The 20,037-nt window shown below is 33.0% G+C and overlaps 1 protein-coding gene across 1 annotated transcript in view; it reads left to right on the plus strand.

The window, feature by feature from the left end:
* Nucleotides 1-20,037, plus strand: part of GRID2 (glutamate ionotropic receptor delta type subunit 2) — a 1,499,636-nt gene that overhangs the window by 1,211,489 nt on the left and 268,110 nt on the right. The window contains exon 12 of the mRNA XM_017959328.3: nt 17,142-17,280. Within this exon, the coding sequence (XP_017814817.1) occupies nt 17,142-17,280 (139 nt within the window). The remainder of the gene's footprint in view (nt 1-17,141; nt 17,281-20,037) is intronic.

The following is a 20,037-nucleotide window of genomic DNA, read 5'->3' on the forward strand; positions in this document are numbered from 1 at the left end:
TGAAACTTGTTACTGATAATGTAAATGTTAAAAACACAGACAAAAGGCAGACTGAAATTTAGCTCGAACCTTTATATGTGTGTTGTTGGTGTTTATAAAGGTGTAAAATGATACCACATAATGCAAGAAGGCTATAACTAATTTATATTGCTTCCTCAGTTAATATCTTCACATAAAAACTACCCAAGATGTCTATTTTTTGAATAGCAGCTTGAATTTTCAAATATTATAAGAGTCTCTTGTGTATTGCCATATGTGCATAGAAAAAAATTTTAAGTCTGTGAAACTTGGAAAAAGCAGCAAATACATATTTTTTTTCTATTTTCAATAAATTTATGCAGAGAAGCAGGGTGAATGAATGCCTTTAGGGAAAAGGAAAGCAAAAAAGTAACTCACCATTTTGTTTGCATGTACAATTTATACATTGAAAGAGCTATTCATTAGCATATAATCTATTATATGTAAGATTACATAAAAAGTTATTTGCCTAAGTAATTAAAAAAGAAAATACAAAAACAATTTATAATTCCAATACTGGGTGCTTAGGATTTTCTTACGATTCAATTAGAAGTTTATATACGACTGTTAAAATAGAGAAATGACAGATGCACTTGTTGAGTTATCACAAGAACATGAAGTTAAGATACGTAGAATCACAGCCTGCCTCCTAGAACAACTCTGAGGACAGAATTATTCACCTATTACTTCTCTTATGTATTTGTCATTAGAATATCTTGTCATTGCAATATCACCTTCCTTCTATTTTCTTTACATCTTCCAAGATCATCAATTAATTATATTGGTTATGTTTTAAGTTGATTGCTTTTTAGAACCATCTAAATAACTTGGTCTTAGGAAATTATTTCCAACTCAAAATAATGGGGAATTTTTCTGAGTCTTATAGATAAACTCTTATTCTGTTTGTTTTAAATTTATTTGCTTGAACCTGCCCTAAATTTTTAGTGTAGGAAGCCCATGATCTAAACCTATTTATTCTAGTCATTGAGGAGAATAGAGGGAGAAAACAAAATAGAAATAATAAATCAGAACCCTTGGTGGAAGAAGTGGTGCATGTACTGGGAGGCGGAGACACCAGGAGGCTTCCTAAATTCTCTGACATATGTCACTCCCTGCCTGGTTTTCTCCCTTCCCTATCATAGCCTGTGATCATATATTGTATTATTTCCCACTCCTCTATGATATTCATCTTGGGTTAGGAAACCCAATATTGCTTTTCTAGTCACACCATAAGGCTGTTGTGAAAATTAAATAAGAATGCACTTCCAAAACACTTAAAACAATGCATAATGCCTTAGTAAATGCTTAGCAAATAGAGGCTTTCGTATTTTGTTTCCTGATCTTTGCTTTGTAGTCTCCAACTCTCCGATCTTGATCTGAGTTTAACAAGTTTTTTGTTTTGTTTTGCAACTTCACCCTGATCCCCTTCCTTCCTGACCATACTTCCTCTTTGTTACATCCATGGTTTTGATTTATTGCTTCAGCCCAGCAAAATAACCTTGTTTCCTGATTTTCCTGTTGCTCATCAGTTCAATTCAAGTCCCTAACTCAGTGACTCCAGAAACTCTAAATTGAAAGTGTAAGAACTTCCTGGAAAAATTATTTTACCATTTTTAAATCTCTTATTCAAAAGAATATGTTGAAAAGGAATCAGAATAGAATCAATTTTTATCTTCAAATCTTTTTGATACCCTCCTAAGAACTTAAGCATAAGAGCTCGGTAAAACTAAAAATTATGTAAGAAGAGAAAATTCAAACTTAGGAAAGTTGATATTGTTTTGTAAGACTACATTCATAATGTTAAATGATTCCCTTTTTCTCCATCAAATTATAAATCTAATGTATGCTCAATAAAGTCATTTTAATTTAAAACTAATCTCCAGTGGTGGTTAACAGGTTGCTGGTTTTAAATGACAATTTGGAGGCTTAAAAATGTATTATAGACTTACTTTTGGCCCTTTTATCATTAAAACTGATTGAAAATGTATTGGCATTCTCTGACCTTTTAGAACAAATGACATACTTATGCATAAGGCTTAGTTTAGTAACCAGCCTCAGAAATTCCAAATTAAAAACTTCACTTTGAGATCCATTTCACTTTGATTCCTGTTGACAACTGCTGCTTACCCTTTGAACTTTCATGCTTCTGGGACTGGCAAAAATGGGTGCAATTTTCCTCAGAACTACTGATTGATTGAATCTCTGAAAAATGGGGTTGCTAATGGCACTAGAATTTATATAGTGGTTTTATATAGTGGCTTAGGCCTCACTATAATTATTTTAAAACATTAAAAGCTAATACATCACTAGAGAGTGGCAGGTTCTGACTCAACTGCAATCTTGCTTCATGCTGTTTGACAAACGAGTAGTCATCTAGACAATATTTCCTCTTTCAGTGCCTTTCCCAGCCCTCATTTCATTGCCAGGTCTATAGTAAAATCAGTAGGTCAAAAAAAGGTATAATAAGAAAAGAGAATAATTTTTGAGACCTTCTGCAAAGTAGCATTTGTATATATGTAAAGAATCATACTGTATTCCTTATTCAGGCCATGCATTGTGTTCTTCCTTTGGTTGGTTGTTTATTTTATTGGTGAGCAAATAGGCGATTGATATAAAATGATGTGTTAAAAGTAGAAAACAAAACACCTACAGTGTAAATCAAGTAATTTAATACACAGAAAATATATAAAAAATACATGAAGTGTTAGATATGGTGGAAGTGAGAAGAACACACAGATGATATATAAATTGTCTTTTAAAATTACAGTGTATCCCTCAATCATACTATCTGAAAGCTTTCTGAAGATATTAAGGGATTTGTTTGGATATCTTTCCCTCTTTTCAATTGAATTTCTAAACTTTCAAATGTTTTAATTTTGTAATATTAGATAGAAAATGCTTTCTACTATACATTTAAGCCTTTTTCCAGAATCCTAGCCTTATACCCTTATAAAATATTTAGCATATCTAAAGGCAAACCAGGAAAGAAAGAATTAGGCTACTTGGTTTCTCCCTTTTATTTTTTAACAAAACTTCTAAAATATCAAAATGGAACAGATATAAGAGCATGAATATAAAAGCTGAACATATTTCTAAATATATGTGTGTGGTTTTGACAAAATGCTACCTAGTGGAAACAATACATGTGATGGGAAATATTTTGGGAGTCAATAAGTGTTTAGGATATATTCCTCCATCATCTTTGAAACTTATCCTCATATCAGTGTTCTGAAGATACAGTCTTATCTTTATCATTAACATTTACGAAGGTAGTTTTGATAGATACTGGAAAAGAGAACAGAAAAAGAAATAAACAAATACATTTTTGTTGCATATAAAAATAATGGGAAATATAAGGAAGATATGTGGCAGACTGACTGTCTTAATCCATTTTGTTTCACTATCACAAAATGTCACAGAGTGGGCATGCTATAATAAATGAAATTTATTTTATAGTCCTGGAGGCTGGGAAGTCCAATATCAAGGTGCTGGTATCTGGTGAGCACCTTCATGCTGCATCATCTCATGGTGGAAGGCAGAGGGGCAAGAGAATGTGAGAGAGCCAGATAACTTTCCAGAAGTAGCCAGAGAACAAGAGAAAGCTGAACTCACTTTTGTAAAAACCTGCACTTGTGATAATGAACCTATTCCTAAAATAATGATATTAATCTATTCATAAGGGCTCTGCCCTTATAGCGTAATCACCACTTAAAGATTTCATCCGTTAAGATTGTCACGATGACAGTTAAATTTCAATATGAATTTTGGAAAGGTCATTCAGTCACAGCACTGACCCATTCTGCTTTGTGCTAAACCTGTTTTGTTTGTCCATTAATATTATGTGATGCAAACCTGTGAATTAGTGGAAATTTCAATGAACAGCCACAAATACTACCAAAACATTTGGTAGTATTTGGTAGCCTTTCAACCAAAACATTCAATCTCAGACATTCAGACATTCAGAAGCTTGTTTAGAAATACTCTTTTAAAACATATAAAAGAACCTCTAATTTTGATGTCATTTCAGAATCTATAAAAGAGTAAACTTACCAATTCAAAATGGATTTAGCAGCCCCATAAAAAAGAACTTTGTTAATTAATATTCTGGAAAACTTATTTGCCAGACCCAATAAAGCTCTTGTATAACAAGCTACTTTCAATGGATGTAGTGCATTTCATTCATGCTATGATCAGACTGTCCAGTAGAACTGAATGCAAAGCAATTAGTGCAACGAAGGAATAAAAAGTTTTATTAAATGAGACCTAGAGATAGAATTTACAAAAAAGGGTTTCTAAATGCTATCACTGCCACTATCCTTGGAGACAGGAAAGTTAATCAATTTGTGGTAGGGAATTATGGTAAACATTATGTATATTACTCACCCATATGTTCTTAACATTGCACTTAAGAGAGTTTATATTTCAATGCAGCACTTACCTCAATATTTTGTACTATTAGTTAACATACAACTGTGTCAAATTATAATGTAACCCACCTTGCAAACTGGAAACCTGAAATCTGTGATTGATATTCAATGGGCTCTTTTTTTCCCTAGCTCTTTAGAAACAGTGGGAATTTTATATAGGCTAGAGTAACAAAAACATTGTGAAAGTAAGAGGCTGCCAAGTAATACATTTTTGTGTAATACAATTCAATTTACTTCTGATATGAGTTATAGCAATTGGCACTTAAAAGTTAAAATCAGCGTGTAAGGTTTATGTGTGGTAACCAGCACCCATTTAATTTAATTATAATTTTTAATTTAGCATTTTTCATATCTGCTCATCAGAAATATTTTATGGTATTGGGTCTGGTAAAACAATCTTAACTGCTTGTATTAAGTGAAGTTTCAAAAATTATAAAGATCATCTCCTTCTGTAGGAAATTCTAATGTTGAAATAACGTATTTTTATTTGCTCAGAACATTCTTATTTCAAGTAAATATGTATAGATGGCATTTGTATGTATAAAAGAACTCTATATATTTAAAAGTAGATTAAATATAAAATATTAAATTATATAATTAACTACATAATATTAAATTAACATTATGTTAATGTTAAATATAAACATTTAATATTTTAACTATTAACATTAAAATATATTAAAACTGAAATGCATTATTCATCCAGCATGGAACTCTTCAAACTAGAAGAGCACAAATAATGTAAAAGTGGTGGAAAGAAGAAACTGCTATTTATAAGCTTTACTTGTATTATAATGACTATGACATGTAAATATTAAGTCAGAGAAGTCTACAGGAAATTCCCATTTCAGTTACATGATCTAATGCCTTGTAGCCTTCTTTTGCTTATTTGCAAATAGACCTATAACCAGTCCATAACAATATTTAGTCATTTAGAACCAACTGAAATAACAATCGTATTAGTCAGATTATCAAGAGAGACAGAACCAATAGGATACATAGAGGCATACCTCGAGGATATTGCAGGTTCAGTTTTTGCCACCACAGTAAAGCAAATATCCCAATAAAGTGAGTCTCACAGTTTTTTTTTTATTTTCCAGTGCATATAAAAGTTAAGTTTACACTATTCTATATTCTTTTAAGTGTCCAATAGCATTATATCTAAAAAACAATATACATACCTTCATTTTAAAAATACTTTCTTGCTAAAAAATTCTGATGGAGAGACACGAAGTAAGCACATGCTGCGGGAAAAATGGTGCTTTGCAACACAGGGTTACCACAAAGCCTCGATTTGTAAAAATAAGTTTGTAAAAAAAAAAAAATTGTGTGAAGTTCAATAAAGTGAAATTCAATAAAACGAAGTATGCCTATATATAGATAGATGTAGATGTAGATATAGATATTTGAGAGGGGATTTAATAGGGAAATTAGCTCACACGATTATGGAGGCTGAGAATTCTCGTGACAGGCTATCTGCAACCTAGAGATTCTGAAACGCTAAGAAAAGCCTCAAAACCAGGGAAGCTGGTGATGTAATTCTCAGTCCCAGGCCACAGGCCTGAGAACCTGTGAGTGGGGATGGGGTGGGGAACTAGTGTAAGTCCTGGAGTCCCTAGGCCAGAAAACTAGGGGTCCTGATGTCCCGGGGCAGGAGGAAAACACTGTGTTTTCGCTCCAGGAGACAGAGAGAGAAGAAATCCTTTTCTCTCCTTTGTTGTTCTATCTGGGCCGCCAGCTGATTGGATGGTGCCCATCTACATTGAGGGTGAATCTTCCTCACTCAGTCCACTGAATCACTCACCAGTCTTCTCTGGAAGCCCTCACTGAAACAGCCAGAAGTAACGTTTTACCAGTTGTCTGTTCCTGAATCCAGTTGACACCTAAAATAAACCACAGCAAAAATAGAGAAATGACATTACCTATCACTATTTTTTCAATAAATCATGTTATAAAATGTGTTTGAAAATTCTTTTCACTTGTATAAGATATAAAAAATATAACTTATAACTTCATTCACAAAATACCTTTTCTTCATGGATTCTGTCAAAAGAGAATAAGTCAAAATATTTAAAACATTACATGGTTGAAGATGTTTTTAGCAATGTAATATGTGATAGAATAAAAATCTCCAACTTTTCTAAATTAGGAGAATATTTAAATAAGCTATAGTAGAACTGACTGAGAAATATCATTCAGCCATTGAAATGTAGTAAATAGGATACAAAATTGTAGGTTTGACCTGACCTTTACTACTGAAAATCACATTAAAAATGCCAAAAAGGACATATCAAAAAATGCTACCTTGACCCCTTCTTCAATATTGGGCTTCTGAATATATACACTGGATTAGTTCTGGGAACTAAGTAAGAGGCTGTAAATTCCCACTCAGCAATTGAGGCTAGGTTTCTGTCCTCAGATGTGGGATTTTTCTACCCACACATATCAAGAAGCACCTTAACAGTTTATAAAGTATAACCTATGATTAATAGGTTGTATATTATGTAAATCATGTAAATAGAAGCACCTGTTTTATCTTTAAGGTCACTGTGATCAATGAACTATTTCTACAGTCCTCTGAAGATCAATACACTTCAATTACCACTAATAAACAGCCATGACTCACTGTAGTAATTTTACCTCATCTCTTATAGCTAGTCATCCACACCAAGCCTTTACCTGGGATACTGCTTTCATTTTGGATCAAGAAATGCAATTTATTGCAGCATTCTCAGCATTGTTAGCTGAGACTTCAGAGGACAGGAACACAGAACTCTTCAGAGATGCTTGTGTTCTTCCCCCTTCCATGTGACTTTTTTAATGTCTGTGTGTAGGGAGTGGTCCTCTCATGTAAGAGAGGTGACCAAGTTTCTTGGAACAGATTCATTCCAACATTCCCACCTCCCTGAATCTCTACAGTAGGCCAGGGAGGTTGTATAGGTTATTTTCAAATTCCATTCATTTTTGGTTCATTCTTTAATTAGCCAGTCTAATGAATTACCACCACCCCCTGCCCAAGTATCAAGTCAGCACATTAAATCCCAAATATGAAATCATTACCACCCATGACAATATATTTGCCCTAATAGAGACTTAATGTCATTATATTTGCTGTAAACTTTTATAAGTGGGCTTTATATTTCTCTGACTCAATTATTTTGGGACCTAATTTGTAGCATGGAGGCAATAAGGAGTAATGTGGTGAGTCCAAAAGAGATCTGTGAAATTTCCTCTGTCAAGTTATTGAAAAGCATTTGTGCAGAAGAAGACTGATTCCCTCAGAAGTGATGAGAGGTTGCTTCCAATAACAAGGAGGTTCAGAAGAATTTGAAAGTTCAAATTTCTTATCAATGCATGAGATATCCTATATGGCAGAAGATTTAATCAGCAATTAAACTGTGCTACAGTCAAGCCTTAATCTTGTCCTCAGCAGTATCTACCCTAAAACTACAGGATTAAGAGAATTCTTCAAAGCTGCCATCAAGACATTAAAATTTTACCTTACTTCTGAGCTGAGCGTTCATGGCCTTAAGTTTCTCATTTGCACCCTGTATTCATTTGGAGGCTTCAGAGCAGTTAGCTGGAACCACAGTCTTCAAAATCACTATTATTGCCATGGTCTTGCATTCCACCTGCACTTCATTCCATGCCAACACTAGTAGTTATTTAAACAATCATAATGTAACCACAGGCTGTAAATTGTCACAGTTCCATTTCCCATCAGTATGTGCTATATAGATATGGGAGCAATCCAATCTCAGAATCTCATTTCTTGTGGTTCCGTTTCAATTACTAAATTTAAGAAGGAAGTGTGTCTAGGAGGGTGGAGAGTGACAGCGAAAATGAGCAGGGTCAGTGGATCTTAGATCCCAGAGGGACTGCAGGCTTGATGGAGGGAGGAAGCTCAGAAATTTGAAGATGGCATAGGAGATTGGAATGCTTGAAATTCAGATTACAGAAGAGTTTATATTATTGTTAATAATGGTAATATTCACTAACACAACTTAAAAGTAATGTCATTGCATTCAATAGAAAATAACTATAAAATAAATTTAATGTAAATGAAACATTATTGAATACAAATTAGTTCCATTGAATGCCAAATGGAGTTTGAGATTTGAATTTTCTTTGTAAAAATAAAATCAAAATTTCAGAACCTTATTATCTGAGGCTTTGCTCTTACCATGGTATTACTGGGTATATACCCAAAGGATTAGAAATCATTTTACTGTAAAGACACATACACACATATGATTATTGCAGCACCATTCACAATAGCAAAGGCTTGAAACCAACCCAAATACCCATCAATGATGGACTGGATAAAGAAAATATGGCACATTTATACCATGGAATACTATGCAGCCTTAGAAAAGAATGAGTTCATGTCCTTTGCAAGGACATGGATGAAACTGGAAAACATCATTCTCAGAAAACTAACACAGGAACAGAAAACCAAACATTGCATTTTCTCACTCATAAGTGGGAGTTGAACAATGAGAACACATGGACATAAGGAGGGAAAGATCACACAGCGGGGCCTGTCGGGGGTTGGGGGGCAAGGGAAGGGAGAGCATTAGGACAAATACCTAATGTATGAGTGGCTTAAAACCTAGATGACAGGTTGATGGGTGCAGCAAACCACCATGGCACTTGTATGCCTATGTAACAAACCTGCAGGTTCTGCACATGTATCCCAGAACTTAAAGTCTAATAAATACATACATACATATATATATACACACAGACACGCGCACACACACACATACATACATACAAACTAAAAGGTAATTGTAAATCGAACAACTTTCTCACTGTAACACGATATGATTTTTGTGCTATCTCTCCCTACCACTAAAAGCCGTCTCTTATACCCATGATAGACATGTCATGTTGTAGAAAATCTGCCCTAGCTTGCAAAGGGGTTAATATAGTGAACTCATTATCCTGTGGACAACAGGAAACCGCACTTGTATCTCTTGTTCACTTCCTTATTACTCCCACATCTTCTGCCAAAAAAATAAAACATTTACAGATATGGTCACAATGTCTCTCAATTTGCCTATCAATAAACTTTAAGAAATACTTATATAAAGGTGACTGGCATAAATGAAGCATTTCAGAGATGATATATATACATTATCTCCTCCTGTCTTGAAATGTAGAATATGCTTATGCTGGCAATGACTTCCACGCAAATTCCAACAATATACTTCTTTGTTTTTCTACATTGTGATTCTGTAAGTATAAAACACTCTAATATTTATTTATACTTTAAGTGATCAGTTTACATGAACTATTCAGTCAGCTCGAATAATAAAAATTTTCTATTTGCTATGAGTTTTTAGCCATTTTGTTAGTAACCTGTTTCCAATAAATATCCAACTCTTGAAAAAGGAAGGTTCATTTTTAAAAAAAGGTATTAATTAGTTTTCTCCCATTTTTTTCTAATCATAATTTATAAAAGAATCCCATCATTCCAGATTACAAATTAAAAATGTTGTGAGTCTTTAAACCCATAAGAAGTAGATTAACAAAACAAACAAATTGGAGACTCTTCAACAATTAATTACTTTTTCATATTTCATGGAAACAAAGATGCATATATACTCACACAGAATAAGACTTAGAACAACAAATTTTTGCCTGACTCAGATGGACTTATCAAATTTCCCAAACTTGCCTGAAGAAATTGCTTATTTTTAACAACTTTTGTGAGTGAGCTAATGTATACAGTAGCAAGGTTAGTGTAATTTTTCTTGTGGTGAAACAATCACATCAAAATGAAACTCCGGTGAAGAAGATTTTCCTTAAAACAGAGGGGTAATTTGGAAAATAAAAATTTTTCATGCTTTAGCAGAGTACTTTAAACTCATCAGGGGTTATAGGAATCCAAATACCCAACTTCGGAATCAGACCTTTGCACACCCTGAAGTGTCATAAAGTATCAGGCTAATTTTTACAATATTTTTTTAGCAAGGTGAGATTATGTTTTTTTTTAATTTGGCACATAATTGTCTTGCCCTTTACCTAATTATCTCTTCCAGCATCCTGACTCTATGAAAATGCATCTTTTTTTTTCTAATTGTGGATTAAAAAAAGGAGAAAACAAATATCATCATTAAATTCACTATTCTCCTTATTTTCTTCTCTTATTTAGTTTTTAATTGTGAAGTATTATTTGCATACAGAAAAGTACATAACAAATGGTGCAGCTCAATGAGTTACCAGCAATGGGCCACCTGTATAATTACCACCTAGGAAAAGATAGAACATTACCAATGACCCAGCCCCCATGGCCTTTTTCTCAATCATTTTTCACTCTCCCCAAAGGTAACCACCCATGGGATCATCAGCACTGCCATTCATGTTACTTGCTTTTGAACAATTATTATACAGTGTGAATTATTTTACCCAACATTAGGTTTGTAAAACCCATTAATAGTGTTGTGTATAAGTTGAGATTTGCTTGTTTTCATTGTTGTGCAATATTTTATTGTTTGTGTTCAAAGAAAAACTTTAGACGAATGAAATTTAACAGAGTTGAATTCAGCAAAGAGCCATTCAGGAATCGAGGAGCCCCTTGAACCACATAGGTTCAAAGCAACTGGGGTCTGCCACAAGAATAGATAATATTTATGGACAGAAAGAAGAAAGTGACATACAGAAAATGGAAGTAAAGTACAGAAACAGCTGGATTGGTTACAGCTCCACATTTGCCTTATTTGAACACAGTTTGAACAGTTGGTCACCTATAGTTGACTGAAACTCTGTGATTGGTACAACAGTAGGTTACAATCTGTTTATACATCCAGTTAGGTCGCAGTTCACTATACATGAAGAAACCTTGAGGTCAAACTTAAAATATGTAAGGCGGTATCCAGTCTACTTTCAAAGTATGTTTGGGTTGTTTCCAGTTTAGACTGTTATGACAATGCTTCTACTAACATTTCTGTCTCTTGGTATGTACATTCATCTAGTGGGTATGTACCTAAGGGGGGAAATTGCTGGATTCTAAGATATGCATAAATTAGTTTTCAGAGATTGTTTATCAGATTGATTGACTGAACCAATTTACAATCCCAACAACAGGGTACAAGCATTCTGATAGTTCCATGTCCTTACCGACACTTGCTGTTGTGTATCTTTTTATTTTAATCATTCTGGTGACTGTGGAGTAGTATTTTTTTATTTTGTATTTCCCTAATAGTTAATGAGATTGCTACCTTTTCATATATTTATTGGCCATTGGTTATCTTCTTTTATGAAACCTCCTATCCATTTTTCTGATTGTCGTCTCATTTATTCTTGTTGATTTATAGGAGTTACTATTTATTGATAATTTTTTGTTAAGCATATGTATTATAAATATCTTCTACTGTGGCTTGTCTTTGCACTCTCTTTATGATATCTTTTTAACTACGAAGTATTATTGCAGTCAAATTATCAATCTTTTCTTTGTGTTAATGCATTTTGTGCTGTGTTTAATAAATCCTTTTCTAGCCAAATTTGTGGTTACATTCTTCTATATAGTTTTCTAGAAGCTTTATTGTTTACCTTTTATATTTATATCTATAGGCTGCACGGCATTGATTTCTGTGTATAGTATGAGTTAAGAGACAAGTTTCATTATTTTTCATACATATATCTAATTAACTTAGAACTACTTAATGAAAAGACCTCCCTTTCTCTATAGTACACACTTTAGTGCAAGCTGGGTATAAATCAAGTGCCTGTGTATGCATGGACAACTTTCATTGATTTATTTGGTTTATCCTTGTACAACTAACCCACTGTCTTAATTACTATATTAATCTATAGTCATCAAGAGCCAGGTTTTTCTTCTTCCTGAAGAGTATCTTGGCACATTTTGTCCTTGTGCAGCTTCATACAAACTTTACATTCAGCTTCAAGCACATTTACTTGTGCACACACACATACGCACAACCTGGAATTTTTAACTGGAAATTCACTGACTGAATCTATAGATCAATTTGAGGAGAATTTATATCTTTACAGTATTAAGTCTCTCAATCAATGAACATGCTATATCTTCCTTTGTTTTACTAAAAAATGGTTTTATAGTTTTTCATGTAGAGGTCTCTCATATCTTTAAATGAGTTTGTTCCTAGATATTTGATCATTTAATGCTATTGCAAATGATATCTGGTTTTTAATCCTATGTTGTAAGTGTTGCTATTACATATAAATATAATCTATTTTTGAACATTAATTCTGTAACATAACAAGCTGATAAATAATTTATTAATTTTAGTAATTTATCCTTTGTTCTCTTGGATTTTCTACATACATATTCATACCATCACTAATCCATAACTTTTGTTTCATTCTTTCCAATTCTTAAATACGTTTTTCTAATTTTTTTTATTGGACTACAGAGTCCAGCACAACTTCAATTTAATGCTGAATAGAAATGTTAGCAATTTGTATCCTTTAAGACAGTCAAAAATTTTTATTTTATTAGTATGTATGATACTTGATATAGATTTTCTTTAAGTAATGTTCATAAAAATAATAAACACTTTTTAAAGTTTCTAGTTTGCTGGTTATTTCTAGGTTTTGTTTTTTTATTTTGTTTTGTTTTTGTTTTTCTAAGACTGGATGTTGAACTTTATCTGTACCTTTTCTTCATCTGCCAAGAAGAGCATATAATTTTTCTCTTTTGGTCTTAATGTAGTGAATTACAATGATCAATTTTTGAATGCCAAACCAATCTTGCTTTTATATAATAAACCCGATCTGTTTGTTTGTTTATGCAATTCTCTGTTTGCTAATTTATTTATCTTTTGAATCTACAATCATGTGAAAGATTGGCCTATAATTTCATTTTCTTGGAATAACTTTGTCAGGTTTTGTTATCAAAGTTGTGCTTTCTTTATATAATGGATTGAATAGTGTCTTGCTTTTTTTCTAACTTCATGAAGAATCTGTGTACAACTAAAGTTAATTACTCTCTTGTATATTTGGTAGATTTTTTTAGTAAGACCACTGGCCTTGTATTTTGTGGTGGGTAAGTTTTAATTCCAGATTTGAAGTCTTTGATAGTTACAAAACCATTCATATTTTCTATTTCTTTGGGGAGGAACTTTTTTAGGAATTTGTCCATATCATCTTAATTTTCAAATTTACTGGCATAAACTTGTACCTAAGTTATCCTTCTATTACCTGTAACATCTGTAACAATGTGCTTTTAAAATTCCTGTTACATTTTTGTGCCTTCACTTATTTTCCTTATAAGTTTCAACAACTTATTTTGGACTTTTTAAAGGACCAACCTTCTGTCAGATCAACTTTCTTAATTGTATTTCTTATCTATTTTGTTAATTTTTGCTCTTAATTGTTTTCTTCCTTGTACTTGTTTAAATTTAACTTGCTAATTTTTTTTTTTTGACTTCTTAAATTTGATAAGTAGCTCAGACTACTTTTCTTATACATTACAGGCTATCAATTTTCCTGAATACAATTCAGCTGCATCCCATCTACTATCAAAACTTGTGAAATTTTGATACAGAGTATTTTTATTATCATCCCATTCAAAGTACTTTTCATTTCTCTGGTGATTTTCTTTGACCCATGGCTTCATTTCTGATCATTTGGGGATTTTTCTTGTTATCTCGGTCCCACCTTCATTTGACAAGTCCTGGACCCCAGTTTTGTTACCACCTAACCATTGAATACTTTTAAAGTATTCCTCAGTTTGTTAGTTTCTTAGCTTTCTGTTTATAAATTGGCATATGCCCCTCAGGGAAAAGCATTTCCAAATATGAAGCTATCTCTCTGGGTTATTTTCTTCTCCAGGACTCTGGGCCTGTAAATTTTTACTGCCTCTTTAGCTCTGCAAATGCATTATATGTTCAAATTTTCTAGCCGTTGTCAGTGGGAGGATTGTTCTGAATGGCTTCATCCACCAACCATTACCAAAATTGGAAGTCAAGATGCCCATTACTTTTAATATTTTATTCCTAAGTGTAATGATCAAATAACATTTTATTTGCATTCTACAAGATTATTTGAGCTTCTTGAATTGCAATTTTTATAACAAAGGTGAAAAAACTCAAGTATGCTTTTATGTGGGTGATAACAACTCTAATCAAGGCTAAAACTTTAATAGAAATGAAACCCCAATTAGCACTTTCATTCATAAATTTATTGTTCTACTTTTGTTATACATATTAACATCTTTTAGTTTTTGGCTATCATCTGGTTCACATTTTATTATTATTTTTTCAATTAGCTATTTTGACCAGAAAATCCTCATATGGATGTAAAAATAAATATTTTATTTTGCTTTTACCTTTCAAAAGCTGGGTAAATATTTATTTTGCTTTGAAGAAGAAAGTATATAAAATGCATTGTAACTTATTTTGAAAAATGTGTTCCAGATATCAGAGTTTAGCGTGTTCTGAATACAACACATCAGGGGAATAGCTTAGAATATAACCAAAGGGTGTACTTATACTACATATAAAATTTAGACATATTACACAATGAGAACTAGTGGTTGTAATAAAAATATGCCTGATATTATAGCAAATCGAAAATCAAATCCTGTTGTCGTTCACATATTGATAGAACTATATGAATGTAGTATTATATCTCTTTGATTTATTTCCACTGTGAGTATAAAACTAACTCCTTTTAGAAGGCCTGTTAATAGTTCATATATAGCATGTATTAGTCTAATAATATTGCCATAAAAAATAACACAGACTCAGTGGCTTAACAATGGAAATTTACTTCCTCAAAGGTCTGGAGGCTGGAAGTCCAAGAGCAAAGCATCAGCCAGTTTCGTGCCTCCTGAGGCCTCTCTCCTTGACTTGCAGATGCTCACCTTCTTCTGTGTCCTCACATTGCCTTTCTCCTGTGCATGTGCCTCCCTGGTGTCTCTTCCTCTTCTGATAAGGACATCAGTCATGTCAGATTAGAACTCTATGCTTACAATATCACTTTACCTTAATTACTTATTTAAAGGGCCTATCTCCAAATAACAATCATATTGTGGGTTAGAATTTCAGGACATGAATTTGGGAGAGAAACAAGTTAGTCCATAACACAGCACATATTCATTCAAAAAACATTACCCACTTAACATGGGCCAGGGACTATTCCTATATCAAAAATTATACAGGACAGAAATAAACAAAAATGTTTAAAGCCTAATACATTGTTATTTTTAAAAAGATAAAGAAATTGGCAGTGTAGGGTTGTGGGGAATTTTTAGATAGAGTGGTGATAAAATATTTTTATAAAAAGATATCCTCTGAGCAGAAACCTGAAAAAAAATTGAATGAAGACAGAATTTATGAATTACAGAGGAGAGAATTTTAGGCATAACCATTTGCAAATGCAAGGGCCCTGGGACATATATCGGCATGGCTCTATAGAGGAACTTTCAAGAAAGCCATTGAGAGAATGGTAAGAAAGAAAGTCAGACAACTGACCTAAGATGAGTATACATAGAGCCTTGTAAGCCTTGGTAGAGATTTTTTATTTTATTTTGTTAAAGAGTCCTGGGAAGCCACTGGGAGCTTTGATCAAGCGAATCCCATTGATCTGATTTTCATTTATAAGAGCACCGTGGTAATAGACTTAGGAGTGGTACTCTCTAGAATATAAACAAATAGGGAAATCACATGAGCCGTTCAGTAGTAGAGTCAAAGATGTCATCTTTGAATTGGGTGTCAACAGTAGACAGAATGAGATGAGGTAGGATTTGGGATGTAATTTGAATGTAAAGGTGACAGGACTTGCTATTGAAGAAGATGTTTGAAAATTCCTATTTTGGGTCTGAGAAATAAAGTAAATAGTGGTGCTATTCCCTGACATGGTATGGATTGGCTTGAAGGAGAGTTAATTTAGGAGTAAAATAAAACGAGTTCTGTTTTAGAAGTCATAAGTTAGAGATGCATATTGGATTCCAAGTGAGAATCATGTAGGCCTTTATCTATAGCTCTCTAGAGAGAGTCAGGGTAGGGGGCTAGAAATAAAAATTCTAGTGTTATTGAAGTATACTGTAGATCATAGTCAAAGTCAGGGGACTCATTGATATTATCCAGAGTGAGACCATGGACAAAGAACAGAAGCAGTCTAAGGACTGAGCCCAAGAACACTCCAACATTTAAAAGATGGAGAAGAGGATTCTGCAGCAAGACTGTAAGAGTAGGAAGTCAATTGAAAGTAGAACAAAGCAAGTATGTGATGCTGAAGCCAACACTAATATGTGTGATCCCGTGATCATTAACAAGCTATGTTTCAAGAGAATATAACAAAAAAAATTTCAATATTATTTATTTAGCTGGAAATCTGAAAATTTCCATTAAATATAAGCATAGCAGTATTAGTATCACCTAACTAATGAATAATCAAGCCCTTGGAAAGAAAGCATATACTGTGATTGTAATAAAAGGCTAATTAATTATAGGGTTGAACAGGAAGGGGGAAGAACTATCATTTAAACATGGTATACTAAATATTTGTCATGCTTCTTTTGGCTGGGTCTTTCATAATCTCATAAAAGAGAATTAAATATGGAGTGATGAAATAGAGATCTACGCTGATGTTAAGCAGAAAAATTTCTCACTACTTGAAAGTTAATTTTGTGTTGAATATAGATGACTTCAGATCTTCAATAAATGCTAGTTGATGTTCTTTTTATCTCTTTGCTTCTTTCTACAGGTGGGGAGGTCCCGTACACAACTCTGGCTACTCGAATGATGATGGGGGCTTGGTGGCTATTTGCTTTGATTGTTATTTCATCTTATACAGCAAACCTCGCTGCTTTCCTCACTATCACACGCATTGAAAGTTCCATCCAGTAAGTAGACAATGTTTCCATTAGCCACAAAGGATGAGAAATGATGAGTGGCCAAAGCTATCTGAGAATAAGTATATGGTGTCTTATAATAAATATACAACTTCCCTTTGAGTAAAGGATCAATTTTGTTTTACTGCAGAGTATCACTGGTTAGTCCAAGTCCTGAAAATGCAGTATTGGTAGAGCATTTTTTATAAAATAAAATTTTGGCTACTATTTGAATGTTGTTTCTCACATTTTCCTGGAAGGATAACACATCTTCAGAATTTTAATGTCCACGAAGAATGACTATGTCTGGTAAACATTGTGAAAAGGAAGAAAAAAATAGTCATACTTAAAAGAAAATCTTTGCCTTGAGTCTGTCCCATTATGTACTATCAGAATAAATAGTTGAATAGGTACAGATGTTTGAGAGATAGATGGATGATTGGGGATTGGGGAGAAAAGAAAAGGCAGGGGAATAGCAATCAACAGAAAATTATAGTATTTCAGTAACCGCATTCTGTTTTTCTCTTCATTACATTATACTTCATGTGATTCTTATTGCTTCTGTTTACTAGCCACAGTTGGAATGGTGGGATGCACTTACTTAATCCTAAAAGTTACCTAAACTGGTGTCTCCCAATTCACATATGCCATTTCCATGAGCCTGTAGAGCCCAAGGGTCTTTTATCCACCACAGCCAGTTTTGCTTTTGTGGTTTCATGCTACAAGATCAGCACCACAGTATAATATCTGCCTTATTAGAACATAATGTTCTATATATGGTTTTAAGAAAAATTTTCCTGAAAATGTTTATTCATCCCAAGATGAGTTTGAATTTTCCTAAAGTTGAACACTCATTTTCCAAAAAGCTGGCAATTCAAATTCAGAATAATTAGATACGTCAGGGAATTCCTTAGGAATGTAACTTGTTTGGAAAAGAAAATGTGAGTAGTTATTTTCTTTTAAAAAGAATGTAAATTAAATTCATTAGTAGCCATAAAACTATTATAACATAATACCAAAGAAATTAAGAATTATCTATAAATAAATAGGGTATTTTTTTCAATTTGCTCATTATACAAATTGAAACAATTAGTAATGCTAATAATAGTCAATTATTTTATCCATTCATAAAAATGATGTTTCTAGTTTCTCTCATCAAATTCTACCGCTCAAGTTGTTTTCTGATTATTCCTTTGATACAGAACCTTCATATCCCCCCAATTTATTGTCCATGTAACCAGATCTATGTGTGACATAAACTACAAATCATACACAGTGAAACTTATACCATTGATGGAAAGCTTATACTGGTGACCCTATAAGCATCATACTTTAAGCAATATGAAAATGATTACAACAGCCCAGCCAAAAGATCAATGAAATGAGTAAAATTATGAAAATAATAATAAATATTTATGGATCACTTATAAAATGCCAGAACTTTTGATGAGTGTTTTATATGCATTAGCTCATTTGAAACTTACCATCATCTTCAAAAATACATACTATCAATAACTCACTTTATAAATGACAAAACTAAAGGTGAGAGGTTAAGTAACTCACCCAAAGTCTGCAGCTAGTAAGTGACTAAGTAAAGACCAAACCTTAAATCTGGTTCCTGAGCCTACATTCTAACTGCATCATGTTAGTTCCCACACCACACTTCAACTTGAATTTCTGTATGGATCTTAGTTTTTAGAGAACACAAGAAGATACTTGTCATAGCATTTTCCATTGCTAAGGGATGTAAAGGATGAAATTCTCCAAATCCTTAACTGGTCTGAGGAACTAGAGTATCAAAAGTTAGATGACTTTTGTGTTGTAGGCGTGTAGGCATATATCCCAACATGAGTTTATTATGTCTGCAACTGGTATCTACCATTCAGGGTAAGACTTTGGCAAATCCAATCAATAGAAGTCATTTTAAGAAAAATAGTTTAATTGTCAAATAAAAATTGGACATATTTACGGTATACAATGTGATGATTCAATATACGTATATATTGTGAAACAATTACCACAATCAAATGCACATCCATGCTGTGCATTAGATTCTCACAACTTGTTCATCTTCTGAAAGTTCGTACCCTTTGACCAACATCTCCCCATTTCTCCTATACTCTAGCCCCTGGCAACCACCATCCTACTCCTCCTTCTAAAAGTTTGACTTTTCTAGATTCTGCATATAAGTGATATCATATAATATTTGTCTTTCTGTGTTTGACTTATTTCACCTAATGTAACATCTTCCAAGTTCATCCATGTTGTTGCAAATGGCAAATAGCAAAATAGTTCTTAATCATTAAAATTGAGTATTTTATTTCATTAACGTATTTCTTATCAATTATGTTGAATGTGTCACATTTTGGGTATCCTTAAAGCTCAAAATTTATGTAGTTCGCATCTAACTTTGAAGTGTTTTTAAATGAATAAATCATAAAAACTTTAAATAAAATAACTGATCCTATGCAGTGAACAACTATCATAATAGTAAACAAAAAATCATGGTTAACATTGACTGAGAATTTATAATGAACCAGAAGTTAAGCATATTACATGTGTTATCTCATTTATTCCACAGAATAAGCTTAATAATACAAGTACTTCTCTTATTGCCATTTTATGGATGAAGAAACAGAGTTTTGGGGGATAATGCTTAAGATTACACATTCAATAAGTGTCAGAGTTGAGAGTCCAACCCCCATCAATCAGATACCAATCCATGGCCTTACCTGTCAAATTATTTTTTTATCTAGTGGTGGTTCCTAG

The sequence above is a fragment of the Papio anubis genome, chromosome 3 (genome assembly GCF_008728515.1).
Source record: "Papio anubis isolate 15944 chromosome 3, Panubis1.0, whole genome shotgun sequence".
Taxonomy (NCBI): Eukaryota; Metazoa; Chordata; class Mammalia; order Primates; family Cercopithecidae; genus Papio; species Papio anubis.